The sequence below is a fragment of the Drosophila elegans genome, unplaced genomic scaffold (assembly GCF_018152505.1).
Source record: "Drosophila elegans isolate 14027-0461.03 unplaced genomic scaffold, ASM1815250v1 contig_476, whole genome shotgun sequence".
In the NCBI taxonomy this organism is placed as follows: domain Eukaryota; kingdom Metazoa; phylum Arthropoda; class Insecta; order Diptera; family Drosophilidae; genus Drosophila; species Drosophila elegans.
This window is the reverse complement of record NW_024545863.1, coordinates 19,201,298-19,228,432: the sequence shown is the minus strand read 5'-3', so window position 1 is coordinate 19,228,432 and position 27,135 is coordinate 19,201,298. Positions and strand designations below refer to the sequence as shown.

The 27,135-nt window shown below is 40.8% G+C and overlaps 1 protein-coding gene across 1 annotated transcript in view; it reads right to left on the bottom strand.

Moving 5' to 3' along the window:
* LOC108139146 (acetylcholine receptor subunit alpha-like 1) overlaps positions 1-27,135 on the bottom strand; it is a 64,948-nt gene that overhangs the window by 13,428 nt on the left and 24,385 nt on the right. Inside the window, exons 3-5 of the mRNA XM_017261764.2 lie at positions 9,807-10,016; positions 4,311-4,355; positions 1,861-1,970 (exon numbers count right to left, since the gene is read on the bottom strand). Coding sequence (XP_017117253.1) covers positions 1,861-1,970; positions 4,311-4,355; positions 9,807-9,998 — 347 coding nt within the window. The 5' untranslated portion in view covers positions 9,999-10,016. The remainder of the gene's footprint in view (positions 1-1,860; positions 1,971-4,310; positions 4,356-9,806; positions 10,017-27,135) is intronic.

Below are 27,135 nucleotides of genomic sequence, written 5' to 3'. Positions count from 1 at the left end.
TGTTGGCCCTGAATGTGAATGTGCGTCCGAGTGCGGCACGCATGCAGGTATTTGCGCCGTTGGGCCGACACAATATTGGCCCATTTACAAAGCCTGGCCAACTATTTATTTTGTTGCCATTGCGCGTTTAGCAGACAATTAAACATTTTTCATTGCATACAAATGGGCGCGTGAGGGGGATTCCCGTTAGCGCGTTGTGCAGCACAAAAAGTTGCATCGTAAAATAAATTGCCATCGTCCTTGCTGCACATGTGTGTGTGCGTGAGTGTGACAATAAACGCTGCTGCACTTGTATTTGCATTTAAAATTACATCCAGCGAGTGCGGAACATACGCAAAGCTGCGTTTCTTTTTTGCACTGCAATTCTTGGCGCTTAATTCGTGCATAAATTTTCAACTTCGCTTATTTGCTCCAAGGCTCTAAGTGTAAACAAATCAAGCCGAGAGCCCAAAGGCCAGGATATTGATATTGACGTTGGACTTACGTTTATTATCCTTGCGGCAACATTAAAAGCCGACATGATAAATATTCGACTATCATTCGTTTAATTTTTATGAATTTGGCTCTGATTCCTGCCGAGATTCTAAGGCTGGAATGCCATAAAATGGGCCGTAAGCCATCACCTCAACTTGCCACTAAATTAAATGGACTTTGGCCGGGCCATTTCGATTGGCGTTTGTAGAAAGAAAAACACGAAGCACAATTAAGTGGGACGACACAAAGGACACTTCAAGTTCAATTTTATGCGGCAACAAAGCGAGGCATGGCTTCATTATGGTGCGTACAAATTATTTGCAGTTTAAAAAACGTCTCAACGACTAAAGCCGGCGATATAACACCCATGGCGCTCGAGTAACACTCGCTCCGAGTTTCTATAGTTACAATGCCTTTGTCGTTGGCTGGCAAATGAAATTTAAGCTTTTTCCAAGCAATAAATTACGACTTTTTATGACACTGCCAGCGAAACAGCACGAAAGTATGCTATGCGTATAGTTGCCTCTGCCAAGTCGGTGGAACAAAAAAAAAGTATGTCCCACTCCGCCCTGCCACACCCCGTCCCGTTCGACACACATAAAGAGCCCATAAAGCGCGTAAGCCGATCTGCCGCAGCAACAACATCCATAGCAGCCAGAGCCAAGATATCCAGACCGATGTCCTGGGCATTTGTAGGAGGAAAAGTGCTCTGCTGGAGCAGCCTGGCGGCAAATCGACAAAGTCAAGTGTCTAGGCAACCAGGCTGAACAGTGGGCAGGATATGCTTAAAAGGATTGCGAAATCAATTGCCAACCAAAGAGAAATTACACTTGAAAGACTAGGAATTCTAAAAGTTTATCTAATTCAATTGACTATGCTGTCCTTGTATTTTATACATATTACAAATGTAGATGAAATATCTACAGAAAAGTATACTAACTTCATTCTATACAAATTGCTGTTATAAAAAATGTAAATAAATCCATTATTTTTAAATCCCAAATCTTAAGTTCTTGAATTTCTCTACATTTACCACAGTTTCGGTATCATTTCGATCCCTGTCTTCTAATTGGCTCCACTCCAGCAAATTATAATAATTATACAAAGCCAACGAGAGCAGTGGACTCCCCCGAACTGAAGACTTCGACCCAAAAGCCCCAACCGCAAGGCTCAAGTTACATTGAAATAAAAATACGTTAATCATCGCCTGATAAATGGCCAAGTGGAGGAACAGTTTGGCTTTGATTTATACCCCCGTCCATTCGGGGCAATTATGCAAATGGCCAAGTGGCTTCGGGGCGGGACTTTGAAAGATCCTGGGAAGCCAGTAAGCCTGCAGGCAAACCTCGAGTCGATAAGCTGGGCGAAAATTAGTTTGGCACTTACTTGTTATAGAGCACAATATCCGGGAGCCATATATGCTCGGAAGGTACGTGCAACGTGTCCACGCCGCCATAGTCATCTGGATTCCACTTCAATTTATAGTCATTCCATTCCTGAAATTGGAAAAAACACATTGTGGGATGGTACACAACAGAGGCTATAACTATGCAAATGACAATTATTTATGCTTGATTGCCTTGAATAATAGAACAAATAAACGTGTTGGGTAAAAAATTAGAAAATATCCGGGTCTATTCAGTGTTTGCTATTTATACATATTTCATTCTGCGGTGCGGGGCGTTTAACTCGTGTGTTGCTGTAATTTCAATTCCATTAATTATGCATTAATTCATTGGTCGCTAAGCTGTTGGCATTAAATTACATTTTCATAATACAATTGTGTTTCAATGTTGGGTGTCCATGTTTAAGCACTGAGTACAATTTAATTGTAGGGCATATAGGCTGAACGGGCGTTTTAAATCGAATTTTTAGTTTCCATTCAGAGTTAAAAAAGAAATTAAGGAATTTTATTTCCAGTTATGATTCAATCCCAAGATTGAATCAAAAAACTTAAGGGATTTTTTCAGCTCTTATTAAATTCAATTTATTGTTAACATAATTGTTATTATTACAAAATTATTAAAAATATCAATGTAAAATATTGGGTAAAAAAGGCGTATCTCTAAGAATAAACAAAAAGCCCTCTCATTTTCCTGGCTGAAAATTTCACAAGGCCATTAAATTGAGTATTCATAAGTCGATACTCTTTTAACATTATTTGCACTCGCATTTTTATTGCTTATACGCATAACTGTAATTATGTTGATTGCCACTTTCCATATATATATTTATACGGCCACGCCAAGTGGGAGCCATCACACTGGGGATTAAGCGAGTTGATATTGGGTTGAGGTTTCACGGTGGTAGACAGGGCAGGCTCGCTTTCGTGCTGACCAAGCATGAAATTCCCAATAATTGCAAATATAATTGCAGACTGGGATCCCCAACCGGTTTAATATTGATTCGACTTACACACGAAATCGCATTGCAGTCGTGTTTACACGAATTTCCCAAATTATATAAAAGAGTCCCTAGGAAAATAAAAGACTACTTAAATGATTGCCAATATGTTGCTACTAAACAGCTTGAAAATACAAAGACAGTTGGTCATAAATGAATTTAATTATGTTGACCCAATCTTAGTCTATTTTTGACTGAATTTCTCGTTGACCGGTATTGAAACACATTGCACATATAATTGCGGTTGCCCGTCTGTTTAAATGCAAGTGCATTTACCGAATGCGTTGGCCAAATACACTAAAGCATTTATGGGGCTACGTGCGCAAGCGTTTGCGGCTTTATTGACAGGCTGCCGTCAATTTATGAATGGGCGTGGCTCACCACGAAACCAAATGCGAAGCAAACACATACCCGAAATACAGTGCAAGCCATCAGGTTCCTGAAACCCGTTTTATGTGTCATTTTGTAGTAATTAATTCAATTTATGTGAACAGCGATATACGCGGAGCATAAATAATAAATTTAAACTTGCTTCATGAAATTTCAACTTTTGTATTTCGATTCGAGAAGTCAAACTAATATTTAACAGGAACAATTATTAAATAAAAATAATTTGCATTAAAATATAAAACACGGTTTCTTAAAATTGTATTTATTTTTCAAATTTAAATAAATATTTTGCATTATAATTATATAGATTTTAAACGTGTATGCATACGAAATAATATATTTGAGAACACAAAATGCCACGCATCTCCTCATAATGAGGTCTGAAATGTATGTACAATGCATTTGGCTAAAACAAATACAGATGCACACAATCGCAAATTGCTTGGCAAATGCATAATTTATATATCATTTTGGATTCCGCTTTTGTTATTGTGCTCGGTTTTAGTGAATTGTCAAACCAAATACTTTGGATAAGCTCCTCGCACTATTGACTGCAATTTGTTTGCGAGGAATTTGCTGTGCATGTTTTATGCAAAAGCGGAAAACTTTAAAGCCCCCTTTGTTTCCCTAAAACGCGTGAGTGTTTAAAAGCAGCTGGGATAAAAGTCGGATTTCGGTCCAATTGATATTCCTCTTTTGCTTTCTTTTTTTTTTGGATTTTGCCCAACTTTTGCTCGCCGCATTAGTGCGAAGCCAATGGACATGTAGAGTGGCAAGAGGACAGGAACTGGATGTGGAATGGTCCTGGTGGTCCTGGGAAATGGAGCCTGGCCACTTGGCCAAGTTAGAGGTTTGGCATAATGCGAGCGCGTCGAAATTGGCTCGCACAAATTATTTTGCATTCGGTGGCAGCGAGGCATGCAAATGGCAAATTCATGTTGCTCGGAAGCCAAATCACAGTTGAGCAAACCGTACTGAATTACGCAGAAATATATGTTATGTACTTGTGCGCAGTTGGTTTTTATTTCATCTTCATAGCTTACCTGCTCCACCCAGACATTGGTTGTCATAATTTGATTCTTCAGATTCTGCAAATATACGAGATAAAGCGAAAAGATTTGTTAGACTCGAATGTTAACAGGAGTTTCATTAATTTAACGCTGACAGTTTTCAAGTCTGTCGAATTGTGGGGAAGTGGATTTTCTGACAGCTTCGCCATTGAGTGACAGAGACCATCAAAAGGAAATCGTTGCGCCAGGAAAATCTTATTTTAGCGGACCCAAGTTGTGCTCCCCTGCAGCAGCTTCATTTCCACTTCTGATGCAGCTCTTGTCACTTAACAAATCTATTTTAAAGTGCTTCAAAAGGAGGAAGTCGAGGGGCGAGTGGAATCGGTTTCTAGACCGCCCGAAGCTGAAGTGAGCTGCAGTCTTTTTTATCAAATGAGTTTTATTCAATTTATCGGCTGTAGACTATCATCTTCCTCCCTCCGATAGTATAAAATTATTAGGTTTAAAACTAGCTAAAGTGGTGCTCTATTAAGTTATCATTGCGGTGAGACGCCTTAGTCATTTTTAGACACTTAATTTTGCTAACAGAATTTCGAATGTTAAAAGCGCGTTCGTTACGACTTTATTCTTCGTTAAACCGTATTAGTAAAATAAATATTTTATAATAATTAAACAATTAAAAACGCAAAAAAAGATCAAACATATTTGTTCGAGATCAGAACAGGGAGTATTTAAGTGTTGCAATCACTCTGGCCAAATTAACAAGACAAAATGTGTTAAACAGACAGTATTTTAGTAAAGGGAACCATTCGACCAAATTCCTATCAAACTGAAATTTTTTAATTAGCTGCTAACGTCACTGGCTCTTATTGTACCTAGATAATTTCGATAACTCCCTATGCATTAATTTCTTATCTTTGGGGAAGCTACTAGAGTTGCTCCCTTCCTTTTCATATTTATTTGCCCGCCAGGCCAAACTCATTAAATGCGGTGGAACCTAATAGAAAAAATTAGAAAACGATAAAATTGCGGAATAAATCACTTAAGCTTTGAAAAACGTAATTAACGACAGGATGATAATGATACGCCGTAACGCGTTTTTCACATTTCTTTCTGGAAGCTGTGAAAAGAGTGAAAACCTTAGGGACCATGGCAATATATCGAGGCACGCAGTCTTAATAGATTTTGCCAGCCACGCACCCAGACTCCGAGTCCTGGCTCCTGGCTCCTGGTTCCCTCCCAGTAATCACTCGCTCAGAGGGCTCTTAGCCCTTCTGTGGACCAGGCCCGTGGAAAGGTCATTAGGCGAGGGCGACGCGGAAGACCGGCAATAAAACGACAAAGCCAAGAAACAGGCACAATGACAGCGAAGGCGATGAGTACGGCGTAAGGAAGATATAAAATGTGCGGCATATGAAGGAGCGGCAAGGAGCTGGGCCGGCTTCCTTTATGCTTTATGTGGGGCATCCGTTGCAACCAGTGGCAAAGCGGAACACGTAAAAAAACGGAATTACTATATCCAGAGGGATACAATAAGTTTAATAATATTCTGGTAATGATGAGTAAAGTACTCAGTCATGGGAGATAATTTTGGATAATAGTTTGTTTTCCAGTGAGAAATATTTTTGACATTAAAAACTTCTGAATAAATTCAATTTACGTACATTTTTGTATATTTTCGTCATATGAAATTATGGAAAAAGTAATACTTATACAAAAATATCATTTTCCCCAAACTTTATTTTCTGTTTAATAATCGTCGCTTAAAAACTGTTAAGTGATTTTTGTTGAAGCTTAGTTATATATTAATATAATTATAAAGAATAATTTGAATGCTTAGTTATTAAGGAAACGTTTTTCGTAGTGTACCTTAGCACAGTGGTTGCGGCGCAGCTTATCTCATAAGAAATTGAGAAATTTGCAATCAGGATGCCAACTTCCACAGTAGTCGCCTCGGGCAGTTCGCACCTAGGACTGTAATTGGTGTTGCTTTTGTCGTTGTTGCACGTCTCGCTTATTCGCACTTAGGTGGAGTGGTCGCATTGCCCAACACAGGATGCAGGATATACAGCATTTAAATTGCATAAGCCAAGTGCTTTAAGCAGTCGTGCTGCAGCAGGATTTGCATTCTCAGTAAGAGAGTGTGTGTGTGTGTGTGTGTATATGTGTGTGTGACAGGTTTTATCCACTCTGGGGATCGGGTCCAAGGCAGGAAGAGGATGGCCCGGTGCCGTGCCCATGACTTGCCTGACTGGGCTTGTTTACAATTTAAATCGAATTTCCTGTGTGCTGTAAATAAACTTGGCAAAAGGCATGCCACTCGGCATACAAAAAAGTGTCCTGTGACCACAGCAGCAGGAGCCGCATTTGAAAGGCGGTGTAAGCTGAATAAGCAGTAAATTAATTTCCGTGAATAACAAGAAATACGGATTTATTTCAAGAGCCTTTTCTAATTTCGACAATTACGAAGGCGTAATTCAAAGGGCAACTGGTCGCACTGCGCAAATTTAAGGGTAGGGTAAGTTTAAGTAGTTTTACAGAACTGTTATGAACATGTTTTAATGTTGTTGATATTATAGAATATAAAATACATCTGAACTTAAGCTAGGTAATTCTAACAATTATAAGATAAACTAAGTTTAAAGCGCTGTTGAAATAAGCTAGTTTCCTCATTTTATTAATAAGGATCTTGAGCACTAGCAAATGGGTAATCAATGAAAGTGTTCTTCAACAATTTCTGCCAAACACTTGTCACACATATCGTACCTTGTATGCACTTATATTAGTATGTGAAAAGTTAATTTTCTCTTGATTGCAATGGGAGCCTACAAAAGGCTTGATTGTTACCGGTTGAACAGACCCAATTTCGTTCTTAGTTTCAATTTCCCAAAAATATTTGAAATTTATGGGCAACATGCAATTAACTGGCTCGAAAATGTGCAACATTTGCCATTTGAATGCGTTTCGGTGGCAAAATGTAAGCCTTTCTCACATGGCAAACAATGACCAGCCGGTATCGCCCTTCTCGGGCTGCGCACTTGTATAGCATGTCACCTGGTCAAGCGGCAGCTATGCAACTAATAAGCCCAAGGTACTGAGCCATGGATCAGACGACCGAGGAGCAAACAGATGGAAAATTGCAAATTACAAATTCTGCAGCCAAAACGCACGGTTGCTTTGTTGCTGCCCCCTCATACTTTTCCCCTCTCCCCCCGCCAGTTGATTGCAATTTCCAGGACAACACAAAAAAAAAGAAATGTACAAGCACTGATTTCAGTGCGGAGAATTTACAAGCAATTGTATGCCAATAAGGAAAAGCAGGCAACACGTGTGTCCCACAACAACAGCCACAGCGGGGAGTCAAAAGGAACTGCCGGGCGGAGGGCCGGGAGCAAAAAACGTGGACTACCAGTGGACTATTGCAATAAAAGAAATTCTGCGAATATTTCAAGCCAGTCAGCAGTCAAGCGCACACAGGGCGGCTGTGCGATGTTCCTGTGTGCACGAGCTCGCATACACAGAAAAGCAATTTCGATATAAGCACCTTATGCCAAATGCCCAGATGCCTGCCCACAGTGGAGTGGAACTAAACGAAATAACTTGAAAGGGTTTATTCGAATTCGATTTTTTCTATGACTCATTCTCGATTTTGTGCCGCTTTGTGGGGTCAAATTTATTTCATTGTTTTTGTTTGACTTTAAAGACAAAAAGTAAAATCTAAAAATGTAGACAATTTTAAGTTCTTTTAAATAATTTAACCATTTTTCAACATTTTTTTTACATTTATAAGAAAATTCTCAGTTTTAATAATAAAATAATATTTTGTGGGGTTAATTTTATTTCATGGTTTTTGTTTGACTTTAAAGACAAAAAGTAAAACCTAAAAATATAGACAATTTTAAGTTCTTTTATATAATTCAACCATTTTTCAACATTTTTTTTTACATTTATAAGAAAATTCTCAGTTTTAATAATAAAATAATATTTTGTCATACTCAATTGGAAAGTAAGACAATTTTAAAAAATATTTTTAAAAATGCTTAATTCAACAGGAATAAAATAACATGACTACTTTTTAATCACGGCTTTATATAAAGTTACTTTAAGTATTATTTAATTTTCTTAATAATAAATTTATAAAATATACTCAACTCAGTTGTTTGACATATTTAAGAGATATTATAAAGCTTTAAGAAGCAATAAGAATTGACGGATGACATAACAACCTTTGGGAACTAAGTAGTACTGACTTCAAACTGCTGTTCACTGTAAGAACGAAGTTTGAGATTATTACTCCCAATTTTTCGAGGATCGGTGCCAATGTGGCTTAGTATGACTGCTTCTGCTACTGACTGCTGCTTCTGGCTGGCATGCCCCTTAGTGGTCTTGGTGCTTAGCGCGTGATTTATAACAGCAGGCAAAAAAATGGAAAGTCGAAATAAACGAAGCCAAAGAATCGGCAACTCTGTACAGAAGGCAGAGAGCAGAAAGCAGAAAGTAAAGCTCGGTAACAACGGGAGCCAAGAAGCACGACACAAAGCTCGGCTACTGTGTGGCCAAGAGCACGTAACTGTTAGCCGGTTTCCCATTTCCGGCTGTCATGTGCAGCCAAGCCGAGCAGAAGATTGTCCGCCATTTGCCTGGCCCGCAGAACCGATCTGGCACAGCTGCAATTTAAGCCAGCGCCTCGATATTGCCCCGAATTCGATGATATATGTACGCCGGGGTGTTGCTTTTGCTCAATTTCAGATGACGGTGGCAATGCCCCCTGGCCGACTCCCAACTGGCAAATGCATAGTTAATCAAGAAAACAATCAACCGAGGCAGGCCATTGATTTATTATGCAAACAACAATCGAGACAATGATGCGGCGGGCGGTGGAGTGGCTTAGTTGCCTGGCTTTTTAATCGGCGGGTAAACAGTTATTAATTGCGCGCCGATTGTTTGCTGCGGCTTATACAAATGCCATTGCCTACTTACCGGCGTCGCGGGGCTTTTGCGAATTAAGCTGTTATGATTGTCATTTGATAAGCCTTTTGCGCGGCTGGGGGCCACACTTGTCAAACAAATGGCTTGCTAAGTTACGCAACATCGTTAGCAGCAAAAAACTTGGGCGAATTGACAGGCGAGGATTTGGCTTACCTTCCAATTTAAACCATTAATTTATAAAATCTCAGTGATTCAGATAAGACAAAATGTCTTAATTATTGTTGGTAAAATATTATCAAACAGTTTTCAGTCAACGTTTGAATTTATTTAATAAAAGTGGCACTTAAAGTTGTATTAAGCTTTCACGGTAGCTATAAATGGTTATTTCACTTTTTTAGACATCCATAGTTTGTATACAACTTTTTTATACAATTATACAAAAAAACTAATGTTTTGCCTCCCCTTAATGGCAATAACATGAAAAGTTTTTGATTTAATACTGCAACTTTTTAATTTATGGTAAGCATGAAATTATTCGTTTCTCTAACCACAATACTTTCAAAATATTTGTAAAATAACTAGGCGATTGCCGGCACTTACCACGTCGATCAGCTGGGAGAGGCGCAAACCCATCTTGACGGTGAGGCGGTCCGAGTTGTTGCCCACGGGTCGGATGAGGCGATTGTAGTTGCTCAGCAGGTCGTCGTAGAGTCGCTTAGCATCTGGGTTGGCCAGGCCGCCGGTGGCAAAGTGTAATGCTATGAATACAGCTGCGAATAGCACGCTACCCATCTTACGCCAGGTCCAACCCTGCAAAAGAGGACAAATAAATATGGAAATAAGTTGCGGATAATGTCTTTTGGCAGTGCAGCTTTAGTTCTGCACGCATTAGCATTATTTCAGCATAAAACATAAAAACTTCTCGCTGCAATTGTGCAGGCGAAACAGAGCGGAAGAGGGCCCGGAGTGGGGGTCGTAAATTTTGCAAAAGTGTCAAAAGTCTTGGAGCTTTGTTCCCTTTTGGGCACCAGCGTGCAGCCATAAACACCATTTAATCTTTGGCTCAAACACTCAAGACACCATAGCAAACATGCATGTCTGGCTGCGTGTGAGTGTGCTGAGGCATCCTTCCGCATCCTGCGTCTTCTGGCTGCCACTCACATGCGCTCAACATTTTTGTTATTGCTCAATCCCGGCGTCCAGCCCCCACAATTACCCAGACACCCACTCAATATGCGTTTCTGCATTTTATGCATAAAAATCCTGACGTTATTCCGACTGACATTCTTAAGTGCTGTCTTGTACAGCTCCATTAGGCACAAACAAGCAATTATAATCAATTCTGGTGCATTCTTGCCAATTAGCAGAAGAGCAAAAGTAGCGCAGATGTCTAGAAAAATGCCAGTTATATATACCCAACCAATATTAACAAATAAATGTCAGTCTGTTTGCACTTGTAATTGAACTTGTAAGAGAACAGTGTTTGCGTATGCAGATATTCCCATGAAAGAATTGATAGCAAAACAACTTACAACGCAATAATCAAATTTTTTTACACTGCATACGAGGCAATTTTTATTTGCATCTATAAACTCGTGACCAGCTCGACGAATTCGACCTTTTTAGCCAACTTAAACAGCCACTTGACCAAGTGGTTTTATGCCGACTCAAGATTTGCCCGAGCAAAGCAACAAACTGTTACCAAAAACTTTTAACTGAAAACTGTATACTGTAAACCCAAAACTTTGCTGCCTTTAGCTTAAAGTTTTTTCTGCAAACTCCGCAAAAGTTTTCTGCAAAAGATTTTATGTGTCAGAAGGGAAAGCAGATGGAAAGTTTTCCATAATTTGAGGTGTACATATGTGGAGTAATAATTGAGGGGAACGCAAATCCCTCTTTCAATTACAATTATCAAATTGATGGTTTGGCAACGAGGCTAAATTAATTATGCTAATTTAGTATGTAAAATGTTTGTAATTTGTGCATTGATTTCATAAAAATGCGTTTCTCTTTCGCCTCGAAATAAATCAAATCACATACCGACGTCTGCATAATTTAGCACAAAACACGTGTCAGTGACCGCAGAACCAAGCAAAAACAGCATGGAAACAGCAAAGAAATAATAATAATAGCAGTGAGGGCAACATGACACATACAGAAAATGGCGACAGGGTATAGCATACAGCACACAGCGCACAACGAAAATGGCCGACATAAACAACGACGACAAAAATGAATGTCATTTCGAGGGCTATTTATGCGCCTCTTAGTTGGCAGATTATTTCATTTTCATTTCCATATGACCATTTATATTTATTTATTATTTATACTTCCCTCGCACACGCACGCACACACAATTCTGGCCACAATTTGGCTTGCTGCGCCTGTCAACGCTACGTATTCGCAATATTATTTGCTGACTATTTATTAATATATATGTGTGTATGTATGTATATTGGGTGTGTGTTTATAAACTTTTTGTTTGGCCACTGCTTACCATAAAAACCAGACGATGACGTGTCCTGCCCCCGAAAATAGCTCGCATTGCCATTAATGAAAAATGTAAACTGCAAAACTTTCTCATGGAATTTTCACTGGCTTTTTGCTGGGAAAGTTTTGGAAGGACTAAAAATGCTAGTAGACCGCACGGTGGACTCGTAGAGACAAAAACGATGGGTTTTTTCATTCAAATTTTTTTAGGTTCAACAACTGTTTATACTTGCTTCTTTCTTAATATGTTTAAAAATTTTAATAATGAAAACAACAACTTTTTATTGCTAAAATTTCTTAACATAATTTGAAACTATTAAGCCATTCTACTTCGCTTTTTAAAAGTATTACTGAATGTTATTAAAGAAGTAAAAAAAAAATGCCTTAGATAAGTATAATTTTTGCAATTTTACTTTTATTCCCACTGTACGCCATTTTAATTAAACAAATGCTCCTTTTCCATTTTGTTTATTTGGAGTTGGCATAATGAAGCCAAAAAACTGACATTGACTGCGGGCCACAATTTTAATTGCAATCAGAAAAAGACAGAAAAAAGCACAGAGGGAGAAGAGACCAGTTTATTGCAGAATGAACTTGATTTTACCACTCCCCGGACATGCCATTTTCTGCTTTCGAAAGGGACCTGTGAAATAATCGCTCGGTGCTTCATTCTCATTTGACGGGGATTGAGGTCCACTACGACCACGATTAGTTGCAGCAAAAGCAATATGTGTGGTCCCCCGCCAAGAGCAGAACAAATTGTTATGTAATTGCCCAATGTGTGTAGAGATATACACTCTACTGTAGCGCCGCACAAAGAAAACACTGCAATCTTGTTTCGATGCTCACTGTTCACTGCTTTCTTCCATTTTATTAGCACTTGTTGGTCGCCGGAGCCAAGGGGGCTGTGGCATAAAAATAATAAGTATCAAAAATAACTGACCAGCTCTATGGCCGTAAAGAGAACAAGAAGAACATTGAATGCACTCGACGTGTCCGACGGCGGCTATAATTTCAATCACTTCCCCGGCAACTGCAGCAGCAGCAGCAGCAGCAGCAGCAGCAGCAGCAGCAGCAGCAGCAGCAGCAGTGGGAGTGGCATCCAAAATGTGGCATTAAAAACACTCGTAAACGATCCAGGGCACAGGGGTGCGAAACGGAGCGGAAACGCCGAGCTGAGGGGTGAATTTTAGTGTATCCGCTTTTCTTTAGCTTTTTTTCCTATTTGAGTGCAGCCAGCGAAATTGCAGCAAATATTGAAAGAGAAACTATTTGTTAGCCAGCCGTCAATTTGTTCGTAATGAGCTGCGGCTGCGGCTGTGACTGTGGCTGAGTCCGACTCCCTGACTCTTTGTTGTTGCCCAGCTTTTGTAGCTGTTGTGCCACAAATGAAAATGTCTTTCAGCGTGGTAAATATTTTATGTCATTTCTGTGCTCGTCTTTTGTGCGCTTTCTTGTTGTTGCCTCTCTGGGTGCTTTCTTTTTGTTCGGTTTTTGGTTTTCTCCATTCGGCTTTCGGCTCTAGGTTCCCTTCACTTTGCCCCGCTTGTTGTTCTCTTTTTGTTTGGCATATTTAAGCGCTAGTGAATTTTTTAGTAGGCAGAGCTGCGCAGAGCAACCGCAGCAACTTTGGCGGCAGCAACAATAACCAAGTGGAGCTCTGCCGGAAACGGCATCGACGGCAACATGGCTGGCGAGTCAACTTCCGCTTGCTGGCTGTATGTGTAGGTGTGGGCTTGTGTGTGGGTATTATGGGTATGTGGGTGCTCTGGGCGAAGGGGCTATTGCAATTTTCCAGTTGAGTTCGTTTTTCATTTCCGTGTTATTTGTTTTGCATACGCCACTCCGTCCCTTGTCCCATTTCTTTGTTACTCTCTCGCCACCTTTTTTGTTGCATACTTCTGGGCTGATATATTAACATGGCCGCAACGGCAGCTGCCATTTTGGGCATTGTTCTTGTAATTGCTTTCGTCTCTGCTCCCCCGTAATTGAATTTCACTTCTCCCGGCAAAAGACACTTAATCCGTTGGTTCCCCATGCGACACAACTCGTCGCTCTGTAAAAGAAATTTGGCACACTTTTTTTAAGGGCCTTAATATCCTGGTAATATCTATTTATAAATTTCAATACGTTTTCTAATTAGCAAAGTAAATATGTAAAAAAGCTGCAAATATATTATTTGGTTTAGTACATAGAACAACAGTTTGGGAAGCATTAGAACATTTCATAACCTCATCCAAAAACATTTTTCTATTTAAAATTGATTTTTATAGATTGGTTTGTTTAATTCTGGAATCTAGTCAAAAATTAATTTTAAGTTCAAACTAAATTTTCTTTTCGGTTAACTCAAGCCACTCGAGTGCCTTATTTATTCAAAAATATACCATATTAAATTGCAGATGATTAATCCTTCCTATTGATTGACCTGTTAGTAGGTGACTAACTACCTGGCAGTGTGCATTTTCCCCAAATTATACAAATTGTCTAGAGAATTATATGGAAAATCCAATGCATGCATAAGCTGTAGATATATTTATGTATTTTCTTTTGCAAATACAGATGGGCGGTGCCGGAAAATTCATAGCCAAAAGCTAAAAGACTGCACACCAATCGAATGGGGAATGCGGGAAATGGGGAGGAACAGGGGCAGAGATAAAGATAGAGATAGAACGAGTTGTATAATCAAAGGAACGCACACACACAGCCGTAATCTGGCTAAAGGTGGCCCAAAATACCTGGCTGAGTTTTTTGCGTGTACTTTTTGTTGGGTAAAAGTAAAAGCAGAAATTTGGTTATTTGAACTTTTGCTCATGAGCGCCCTCAGGTAGCTTGTTAAACATTCTTCCTTTGCCTATATACATATATTTATATACACAAGTGGAGGTGTGTGTATATATTTTCTTTCTATAAAAAATAAGGTAAACTTCAGCATGAAATATGAAAATTTTGCATATGATAAGCAAATCAGCAGATGTACGCAAGGTAGCTGGGAAAAGTTTTATTAGATTCTTGATTCGTGAAAGGAAATGCGAAAAGGGTGGCAGGAAGCGCGCATTTGTGGCTTGGGCTGCCCAGCTGAAGCTATGAATATGCGGCTCAAAACCTTTGGAAACATGCGAAACATTTGAAAATTATTTTTGCATAAATAACAGTCGTGTAGTCTCATGTGCGTGCCAGCCAAAGGGTTGCAAATGAGCTGAAACCTCTGAGCATTAGGCCCAAAGAGGCTTACCAACTGCCATCACACAGTCGCTTGAGTAAGGCAAATGATGTGCAAATATGCGTAAACCACACACAGATCGTGGGACCGTACAATGCGGCGAATGCGCAATATTTAATTTCAAGTGCTTCGAGCTACATACACATACATTCGCACACACACACAGGACGCATGACACAGACAAAGCTAATTTTTCGCTCAACTGCCTGTGTGTGAGTGGGAGTTGGGGATGTGTGTGTGCGTGTGTGTGTGTGTGTGTGTGTGTAGAAGCATGATATGCACTTGCTCTCACCATCAGCGCTTTAAATAAAATATAAGCATTTATTGCCTTCTGCACTCAGCGGACTATTTAGGCGGAGCGGGGCTCACAGGATGCACAGGAAGCGGGGTGCTGGTGCCGAGTTGGAATACGGAATGGGAGTCGTAACTTGCTTTAAGTGCTATGCAAAAGGGTTGCTGCCCCGACCCAGGTGAATTGCTACTAGCAAGGAAGCGGAAACTGCAGCATCAACGGCAGCGGCGCTAATGTTGCTAGCCGGGGTATTTGCCAGGTATTTAAATTTGATCGGAAAATACATTAGCTACTTTAAAGTGCTTAACTTACTTAAGATTTCAGCCCACAATTTTAACAAATAATTAGAAAGAGAAACATTTAATTAACAGTTAATAACTAAAATTGCATATTTTATTTTTTGTACTTAAAAAGAATCAGCGATATTGCGCTGGCACATATATTTAAAAGCCTAAGATATATATACTAATAAAGATGCAGTAATAAAAATATATTTATTTATAACTTCAAAAGTCTAAAAATAATTTGTAAATAGAAAAAAATACTCAATACATTAAACTCAACAACTTAAGCAAGTTAACATGGCTGAAAGTGTTTTGGCGTATACAAATCTCTGACCTATTTTATATAAAGAGTGTGGGGAGATTTGAAGTTGTTACGTCTCCTTGATTTTCAGAAAGGTATCTTTTCAAGTGGTGAGCTAATGAAATACCATCTATAAGCGGAGTAATGGATGTAATAAGTCTAGGGTACTCGGGCTGACTTAGTTATTCTGCCAATTACTTAACAGGGGATGTGTCCAACTCGAGTGCAAGCTTCATCAGTCAGCGCCAAAAGCATGGCGTTGCTGCGGTTAATTTGGCTTGAAGCCACACAAATTGCTGGCAGTCGAAGTACTGTATGCACTTGCAGCGGGAATTCGCAACTCATGCAAGAGTAACCGCCTCGTAAGCAGTGCGCTGGGGGACACAAATGCCCGCACTTAAGCCAATTGAGCTTTAAACGCTGAAGTGACAGGGGCCACAATGGCAACAATTTCAGCAACATTTACCAGGACAATCGGCAGCAGTGACAGCTCAGCTGGATGGCGCAGACACAATGGGATATGGATATGGATTGTGCTGGAAATGCATCTCACTCATGGCCCGTTGACTCCAATTTGGCAGCCATGCACTTGAGTATTGAGTGTGCCCGGCACTTGCATTATCCCATCTGCTTATCAATAAACAGCTGAACCCGCTGAGGCTGAATAAATGCCAAACTGTTGCTTTCACTTTGCCAACATGGGAAACTATATATTTGGTAAACATAGCTTCGAGGACACGGCGATTGGCCGGAGACGCAGGTGCGGGATATCCGGGATTTTTTTACGGGGCCATGTGGCGGCTGAGCCGTGCGGCTTTATGGCCAAAGTTGGGCCACTAAGTTGGCTAATGCAAAAGCTCTTCAAGCGCTTTTATATGGCCATCAAAAAGTTCCATACGCCACGTAGGCCGGCCCGAGTTAATTATGTTTATGCAGTGTCATTTACATAAGAAACACCAAAAGAGCAGCCCCACGGAGAACGGTATCGCTTGTACTTCAAAATTGCAGACACTTGGATCACAACAACAAGAGGTATGCATAAATAGCCCAAGGTGTTAATTTAATAAACGAATTACGAAAACATGAAGTGCCCGAGGCAGGAACTGAAATGTCACGGTTAATGCTAATTCTCAGACAAGACATCCTTTGCATAATGGCCATTTCTGATGGACAATTATGCTAAGTAATTTCGAGAGAAAAGAAAAGTTTAGAGCTTAGACATCTACGAATAATTTCAAGAAAGTCTACAAAATCATTAAAATATACTAGATAAGCTTTTGTAGATTTTCTGGAATTAAAAATATATCTGCTAAACTGTTATTATTGACTACTATTGCTTTACTATAATTATGAAATATTCAAGATGACAACTCTCAGCAACTTAAGTTTCGTTGGAAACCTTATTAGCAAGCCAGTTAAGTGTGTAGTTGCTGTGGCAGTTATGGCCCCAAAACTGCAAGCATTGCTTTCATTGTTGGGCAAGGTAACTTCGCCTTCATCCTTCCTCGCGTAGGATCTCTCTATGAATAGTTTCATGCACGCAGCTTAAATTCGTGGCATACTTTCTGCGGCCGTCAGAGAAACTGAAACTGAAACTGCTGTTGGAGCTGCTAACAACTGAAGAATGTTGGGACTTGCGGCTATGAAACAGCATGCCAAAAAGCAAATAGAGGCACTGGGGCCGTGCCACGCCCCGAAACTAGCAAATATGTAGGTTGCTAGTTGCAAGTTGCTGGCTGCCACCGCCCCTCAGCTACCCGTGAACTAGTTTCGCGTTCGCTTTAAATTATCTTTGATGCGAAAACTGGGCGCTGGGAAAACGTGAATGGGGCAGGGAAACGAATTGCCGCAGGTGTCAAAAACACACAGACAAAGTCAATTTGCGCTGGCAGACGATGGGACATGCCGGCGGTTGGCGATGGGGATGAGGATGAAAATGGTGATGGTGATGGTGTGGTACGGGCCTGGGCATGGGCGTGGCGGTAAAGGGGCGGCGACGGGCGGTGAGCAGTGAGCGGGGAGCGTGTGCTGCTCATTACGCGGCGCCTTTGATGTGCAGCATGCCGTCGTAAAGTGCCGGCAGCAACAACAAACAACATTACAAGCGCCAAGTGGCCCGCTTTCTGCCTTCTGCTGGCTGCTCTCTGATTATAATCATCGTGATAAGTACTCTATATACCACGTGCCACGCCCACTAGTTGGCTGCCTAACAATGACAAGCCGAAAGCCCCCGCCCTCGCCCCCGTTCTCGACCTCGTCGTCCCATTTGATGTCGCATTTACCGCATCAACCGCCGGCGAACCCATTTCTCCCCCACAGCATCTACCCCTGATTTTGAGACGGCGGGAATTTAATGTTCACCTGCGCGATGCCCGTGACTGGTGTTTATCTTTAATGCATACAAATAATGCAGAAACTGCAAATGCTGATGGCAAGGGCGATGGCGATGGCACCAGCACCCGGCAACTCGACACGCCATAAAATCAAGACACATGCCATTTTACAGCCACCAGCAGCTGCATTATCTAAAGCAGCATCTGACAAATTGGGAACACGCCCACACCACAACAACTCTCACCTTATTCAGGCAAATGGGCAATATGTTACACCGAAAAAAAAATCAGCCAGAAGGTCAGTGATTTCTGAGTATTAACTTTATTGATTGCCAACTAATGGATTGTTAAAAGTTTTGGGAAAGGTATTAGTTTTGTGAAACTTAGGTTAGATAAGTATCTAGGTAAGGTAAAAGCTACAAAAAAGGTATGAAAAAAACCTTTTTAATTAAATTTTTATAAAAATGAATGTTTTATGAATTACATTCAACTATTCCTAAAAAAAATAATATTTTAAATAATAGTATAAAGTGCTCTAATTAATTTTATTTACAGCTACCCTTTAAGTCACAACAACTTATGCCATTATATATAACAAAATAATTATTACAGCACCCTTACTCATTTCTTAAGCCCTCTGCTTCATATTAGATTAAACTGAATTTAATTGAAAATAGTAAAATGTCTGAGAAACAGTTGTGGCTATCAGTAAGATTATGAAAATCGGTTTAAGGTAATGCAAAGCAGTTTGTGCAAAGCACGATAAGTGGTTCCCGGCAACAGCTCTTTAATAACAAGTGGCGATTTAATCCACCGAGGCTTTCATAAATTTCGACAACTCTCATCAGCTTTCAGGCAGTGTCAGAATCAAATTGATAGTCTCAGTTCGATTTTCAGCACTCGGAGGAAACAAAACATAACCGGCTGTTGAAATGACTTTTGCCCATTTTGATAGATAGAGCGGAGACTAGAGGAAAAACAATGCCGACAGCTGCCAAGGCCTGTCAATATTTCAGGGGAGCGGCTACATTAATCAAGCCGGCGAGTTCCTCTCGCTCACCTAGTTGTTCGAGTGATTTGGGCAGAAATAATTGGCTGTATGTGGGCTAGGGGCCATTGGCCATTGGGCAGTGGGCAGTGGGGTTGTGTGGTGGTGTGGTTGTGTGGCCCCCAAGCCAATTTCTGTCATTCGATATGCACAAAAGATTTATGAGTTAATTAATGTAGCGAAGTGCCCGTGGAAGCGGATTCATTGTTGAGTATGATTAATGCGTTTCCCGTTTTTTTGTCTGGGCCGGAAGCGGAAACACAATTGTTGCCGCTACCGGACTTAGCTTTTAAAGCATCAACAAAGTCAAATAAATGCATTAAAGTGCATCAAATTGGGTCAGATGGCGAAAGAAAGGCGAAGGAAATGCGGTTACTGCCGCCGCGTCTGCCCCACTTGGTGGTCGTAACTCATTCATAGCTCATAAACGGTGCTAATATTGAGTGTCGATTTTCCACCACACTGGCCCAGGACATTGCACCAATGTCTCTCTTTCACACTTACTAGCTTTCCCGCTTTCCCCGCCATCTGCCACGCTTTTCCCCAGCAACAGTGTGTGTTTCTGTGAACAATGCAGCTGTTTTCCTCTGCTTCTCTATTTTCTGCGACCCGCTTTTTGTGCACTGTCGACGAGGACTACTGACTACGGACTAAGGACTTCGGACTAAGGACTACAGACTGCGGCGGCAGCTGCTTCATTACGGAAGCCAGTATCCTGTTAATAGTTTAACATAAACTGTGGTAAAAAGTGCACGCCGCCTGCCGTCGGTTTTATTGATTATCGCTGATGCTGCTGCAGGGACACAGTGTATTCCTCGTCCTGCACCGGAAGTTGACACACTTAGAAAATGGTGGCCGCCCTCAAGATGGTCACCGCCGCCCCTGATGGCCTGCAAAAGGGCGGCCAATTCATAAAAGTTTCATCGCCGTGTAGTTCGAACGGCGTTTAAAATTAAACTTCCACACTCGTTTCATTTAACCTTTTCCATCGGGAGTCACTTTGTATCCCCACGCAGACACTTTCACGTACTAACTGCAGCGTCATAATTCATCTTGGGGCTACTGGACATAAGATGGCGATCCTATCAGTAGGAAAAAATAACCAACAGCTGCCCGGGAAGGTCGGGCAAGGCTTGATGGCAGTATTATTTAGGCGAGAAATTTTGAAAAGTTAAGAAGTCTTGCTTTTTGGTTCGCATATGTATTTTGTGAGAAATTCCAATATGAAATAATAAGAATCTTTTAAAAAAATCATAGTATGCCGAAACCATTTTCATATTCTACCATTTCTAAAGGATATTCTCAAGTTCAAACTCCTCTCCATATCATTCCAACTTTCTTTTTGTTGCGCCGCATGCTTTGGACAAAACATATTCATAAATTTAAATCAAACGTTCTGACAGGCGACCAGAAGCGATTGCAAATTTATCTATAAGAAGGGCAAGACAGCATTAGAAACTTGGACAACAGATGTCCGTTTAAAATTATTTCTTTGCACACATATACACAGAAATGTATATAAATGGTATATAATCAGGTTTCTGTAGAGAAAATGTATATTCCTGATTTATGTGCCAGGGCTTTGGTGCTATGACTAATTATGTGCGGAGTTTTTGAATGTTCGATTGATTGATTGATGGATGGGTTCGTTTGGCGCTCATTATTTGCAAAATTGATATTGTAAAACAGATGTTTCCGCTCCCACTTCATTGTTATTTAATTACCCCCGATATCGGGGCACGAAAGTTTGGCGCTTGATTAATGTTTGGCCATCGCTTTCGCATTCGCAGGTAGGAAATGAGCGACGCAATCGATAAATGAATAAATGGCAGCTAATTAATCCAAACACATACACACTCGGGCAATTATTGTACGACCAGCTTACTGTCCTTGTGGGATTTTAAATGCGATTTTATTCGCCATGAAGGGTGAAAAAGTGAACAGCATTAAAAATTCATTAGCATTTCACTGACACGGCACATCGATATGCTGCACTTTAACTAGGCAATAGATCGGTTGCTGTTTAGGCTGTCATTGTCGTACTTTCTTAATGGTCGTCGAATTGGTAACAGCCTCTAGCCAAGTTCAGTGAAGTGAGTGCTTTATTGACTTGGCATCTGGTAGATGGTGGGAAAGTTCCCAGAATAAAATGTACAACATGCAACACCCACCACAACTGCAATCGGGATGCAATCGGTGGGTGGGCGGGTGGTTCTGAGCCATTCCGTTCGGACTGACTTATGCATTGCCACGCATGAATTATTCAAATACGATGCCCATGCCGTATGCATAGCTGGGAGCTGGCAAAAATGAAAACCAAAACCAAAACTCAAACAGCATAAACTGCAGCCACTCGAATTGGATTGAGTTTTCAGCCGGAAATCCAACTGCAACTGAAACAGAGCTGCGGCAATGGGCGTGGTCTGGTCCCAAAGCCACACAAACACGCTCGCAAATACGACATGGTAGAACAGAGTTATGATGGAAAACATTGCAATGCATAGCCTATTTAAACGCAAGGTTCACAAACCAACATGTTCATTTGGAGTTCGTCTCTGTAAAATGAAACAAAAAATTCATTTTCTGTGTGCAAGCTGGCCAGAATTGCGAACCGAAAGCAGAAATGTATTTTTGTAAATAAACTGGCACACGAAAACGAGTGCATAACCAACCACAAAAGCGATTACGTTAACATCCATAAAACTCCCCATTCGAATCTGGAGGTCTCCCCAATTCCATCAGCATGGAAACTAAATTATTGTGTAACTTTCGGCAAAGGCAATTTGATAAATTGCCGAAATCGCTGCCGGAGTCTGATAAAAGCGAAATGATGTGATTCCATCTGGGAGTAGCACTTAGACGGCTCGGATCCCCGCATATTTGCTCAACTTAATGGCTAAAAAGCAACAGAAGCGCGTAGTTCGATTATTTAATGCAAATCCAATGCATTGTCAATCAGCCAGACAGACTCCTCATCTCCTCGACGGCACAGTTGGCAAAGCGATTTTCAATTTCCAATTTCAAATTTCAATTCTATGCAAAGTAGACGATGACTATCCCCCGCAAGCCCCTCCTCCGAGCGGTCTCGAATGCCTCTATGTATGTATGCCAACTATTGACACAGAACTCTCACTCACACGCTCATCCATCCACCCATACAGCCATACAGCCATACAGCCACACACCCGGATACACCCCAACAGACACACCCACACCCACACACACACACACACTCACACTGGCACAGCAGAGCACTTGAGCAAATACCCGACGATCCGAGACCCAGAGACAATGCCAGGACTCGCTTAAAAGCGTGATGGTGGGGGATTCGAGGGGCAGGGTTCCCGGCTATTCCGGCATTTCAATTCGCTCCAATTAATACTAGAATTTGTGCAAATTTCGATGCAATTTTCATCCAAAAGGAACAGCTGCGAGAGTCTCTTCTGTCGGCTTTGCGAATAGATTATAATTTATTTTAAAGTATTTATTCTTATGTATCACCATGACGAGAAAACGGGCCTAATTTAACAAACATAGACTAAGCAAAATGTAAAATAAAATAATTATGTAAAAATGTTTAATCAATTGAATTCATTGATTTTATTTTGTTAATATCAACTAAGATAATCATGATCTTGTTACTTAAATAAATAATATTAAAGAATTATTTTTAAACATTGGTTTTTGCAAGTCCCTATTTTATAAAGCTTTTTTTTATAATATTTATGAAAGACTAGAGCTATAAGTCCTTTTTTAACCCCTACAACCCTTAATGCTATTAGATTGCTTCGCGAAATTTGAAAATAAGCCCTATTGAGGAACTCCTATGAATGATCTGATTTAACCTTCACTCCCGCCTTTGACTACCTATATCTGGCTTTATCCGCCTCGCACCATCGCCCATAGTTTACTTGCGCTAATAGCATTGAACGAGCTCCAAATCAAAGCAACGACATCCAGCTGAGACTCCCCATTTGGCCCCCTTCAACCCGCCATCTGCCCTTTGTCTCCTGCCGCGTGTCGCAAGTGCATTCAATTACTTGATGTGTCTATATGGCAGCTACAATGTCTCCTCGTTTCTCGTTTCTCCCTTCTCGATTCTCGCACCCCCCCCTATCACGTTTAATACAATTGCTATTTTGTAGCGAAAGCAGGCAGGCAATACGGCAGCAGGGAGATAGCAAATTGTAAAAGGTATAAAATTGATGGATAAAATGATGCAATGGCGCTGGCTTTTCCAGCATCCTTAGCCTCAGCTACTGGATTTTTGCTGAGCACTGGATGCGCCGTGATTGTTTATTCCTCCCAGCCACCTTGGCTCCAGTCTGCCATAAAGGCAGAGGGTAAAATATATATAAATAAATATGATTGGGGCATTTAAAAGCTGTATAACCTGGCAGCTGAACGAAGAGACATATTTTCGTTGCTGCTTGTAATACAAATTTCAGCACTATTTCTGTTCAATTGACAAGTTTTTGGTTCGTTATGAAGAGCTCGAAGACAATCCGATTGTTCAGAAGGGCAATTGGATTTTATGAACTAATTAAGCTAGGGTAAATGTTGTGTAAGAGACTTAAAGCTACAATAACAATGCAATTCCATTCAAACCCATGAATCCTCGATCCCTTGTGCCACTTTGCAACACAACCAAGTCCAGACAGTATATTGATTAATCAACTTACCTGCAAAAAAGCAAATACAATTCTCAATTAGCAATTGGTTATTAAATTCATGTAAATAATTTGGTTGGAGCCCAAGCTCCGAGCAAAACAAAGCCCACAAAAGCCAAATGCTTATGTGACATAAAAAGCCTTGAAAGTGTCCGGAAAACAACAACAGCGGACAACTATTTGATTTTCTTAGCAGATTATCGGTACGAGTGTTCTGCTTATTATCTCATACAACGCACATAATCTCCTGAGAGCCGAACAATGCCAGTATAAATTTAATAGCCTTAAAGTCTGCTTATCAGTTGGGAATTAATTGAAAATTTCGGTTGACCAAAGTACATGGACATGACGTTTGAGGAAATGAAAAGCTCGGGGCGAAAGGGGCGCGCAAAGCAGCTGGCAGCTGTCACAAGCTGGAAAACACGCTCCTGTCACCCACTCAGTAGTTGGCCAAAAACAGGTGGAAAGTTTCCGCTCTCTACATGTGGTTCTATTATCGCAGAGTAAAAATGTTTGGCCAAGCTGCACTTGACCAAAAACCGGGTCCTAAATTAGGCAAACGTCCCTATTTAAACCGCTTGTGCACTGAAGAAAATAGTGTCAGTTAATATCAAGGCAACATGTTTCGGATAAAGATTAAAGAACCTATTGTCTCTTATATTTCCACCTAAATCCTTTTGTTCACTGCAATAAAAAACCTTATAAATGTTCAAGGACCGAATATAATAAATATTTTTTTTTGAGTAAGAACCATCCACTGCCATGCCAATTTTCATATCCGTTTAAAATTCTAATTATTTACTTTTCAGTGTAGGTTCTTACTTTGAACTGTTGCTTTCTCTCATAAATTCTAATGCGGGTGTGAGTGTGTCTTTGGGATTTTTTTTTTATACTTTCGGCGCTTGGTTTTTGTTTATGTTCTGGGGTGGTGGGCTTTTGGGTGGGGCCCTGGCTGTTAATAACGCGTTGTCGGTGGGACCCTGCTTTTTGTGTTGTCGCAGCTGCAAAACTCATGCTTTTGATATGGCAGATAAGCCCAGCATAAAATATTTTATTAGCCAGCGACTGCACTCGCCGAGAAGGGGCAAAAAAAAAAAAAAAGAGCTTCAGCCCGACATAATGACGCCGACAGCGCCAGCAGCGCAAAAAAGCGCCACTCAACTCAAACACTGGCATTTTTTCGCGTTTTTCTTTCGGCAGCTTAGACATAAATTCCTTACCGAAAAACGGGTATGGCGAATGGGTTCTGGTTTTTGGAAAATTTTCCATTTTCCCAGCCGAATGATAATGAGCGTGTGGGTAAAAGGGCATGCGGGGTTCGTTGGACCCGCTCCTTTTTTTTCCGTTTGCGAAAATGAAAATTAATGAATGCGAGCAAATGCTTTTGGCGTTGTGCCAGGCGAAGGCAACATACCAAAGACACTAAATTAAATGTCATATGTCAACTTCTCCAGCTCTGTTTCTGTGTTTCAGTGTTTCTCTTTTTCAGCTTTGCTTAACAGCGTGTGTTAGTGCGTTTCCTCACTGCCTTCTGCCTGCTGCCTTCTGCCATTTGCTTTTTGCTTATTTTCATTCGCTGTTTGTCTTGGCCACGACCCGCAAGTTCATTTAGCCAGCTGACAGCAGACTGCCGCCTCTAATGCCCGCTTGATGTATTTTAAATTAAATTTCAATTTCAGCCGCTTCTGTCTAGCGTAATTCAATCCAGTCCGTCTGAGAGTTCAATTCGATTATGCCCACCTTCCAAAAAATAATTCTTGTCACGGTACAGTGCCGTAGCTAAAAGCTTTATAAGTAGTTAGGAAAAAATATTAATTTAATTTCCGGTTAACACTCACGTGTGCCAGGTGTCATCAGCTCACCTTGCTTTTTATCTACAGCGCAGAGCGTTAAATTATTTAATGGCTCGTGTCAAAGGTAATAAATGTTCGGGCTGCGTGCTGACTGTTTTTTACCTTTTGGCCCACAAGGGCTCACACTGGCGGTAGACAAAAGGAAGTAAAGGCAAAAATCGCTTTTAATGCGCTTAATAGTTCGCGCATCATTAAGTTGGATTGCGCGGAAGGGGGCAACCGCATAAAAGAAATATGCTTATGGCTGTTTTTCAATAGGTTTCGCTGCGCTTAATTGCAAATCAATATGGCAAGGGCTGACTGCTAATTGCACACTTCGATTGCCGCCCTCCAAACTGTCTGTATAAATTTCACTCTGGCTTAAATTAAATTCCCGTGGCATTTTTTCTTGCCATCCAAAATGTCGAGTGTCACCCTAGCTGATCTGTTTCCCAACAAGTAATTTTCAATTTCCATGCAAAGCAGGAATCCCACTCATTTCAAATATCCCCCTCCGGCCGCAAAACCCGATAGAACGCATGTGTACAAAATATTGTAAATTATAAATGAGTTCGAAGCTAGAAGAAGTTCGGACAAAAAGTTTTCGCCTTAACCGCATGACTTTTGCTTTTATTGCTAACGTTTTTCTCTCGATTTTCGCCATTTCACACTTGGCCATAATAGCGACGAAGTCGGGCAAGAAAATTGCCAGAGCAACAAATAATAAAATGTGAGCGGCTTGGCGATGATGTTGTTAGCACGATGACTTTGAAGTGCTCATCCTTGAAAGAGGAATCAAATTTACGGCCGGAATTGAATGTGCAAACTTCACTGAAACTCAGCTGGCCTAAAGAGTTAAGCCCTGTGAAATTATAGCTGAAATATAGATTTAAACACGCCCTCCGTTCATTTCCCCTCGGATGACAATTCAGTTCCAGGGCCAGTTCCAGTTCCCCTTTCTGTTCCCAGCCACGTGTATAACTTATTTATAAGGCTTTTACGCACAAATACACAAAAATGTGCAGGGACAGAGTGGCAAACACAGGGATGGGAATGCGGAAAACGAGTATGCATGTACCGGGGGATATTCCGGGGCTTTTGTTACTTTAACCCGCTTTCAGCAGAGAATTTGCAAATGGACTTGGCGAAAGCGAAACTTGTCCTTTGTGTGCGCTTTACACACGTTATCGGAGACGGAGTATGTGCTATATACAAACGTATATCCCTAGCACAGTCAGTAGTTGTGGCAAGGGCTGCCCGGGATAATTGCGTCTTTGTGTGCCCAAAAATACATACGTACGAGTGTGTTCATAAACAGAAACACACACCCACACAGAAGCATATACCCGAAACGAGACTATCGCCCGACTGTCAACTTTTCTGTGGCAATGAAATGGCCCTGGCAGCCATTAAAAATGTAAAATAGGAAACAACACGAGCCGTAAGGAACAACGAATTG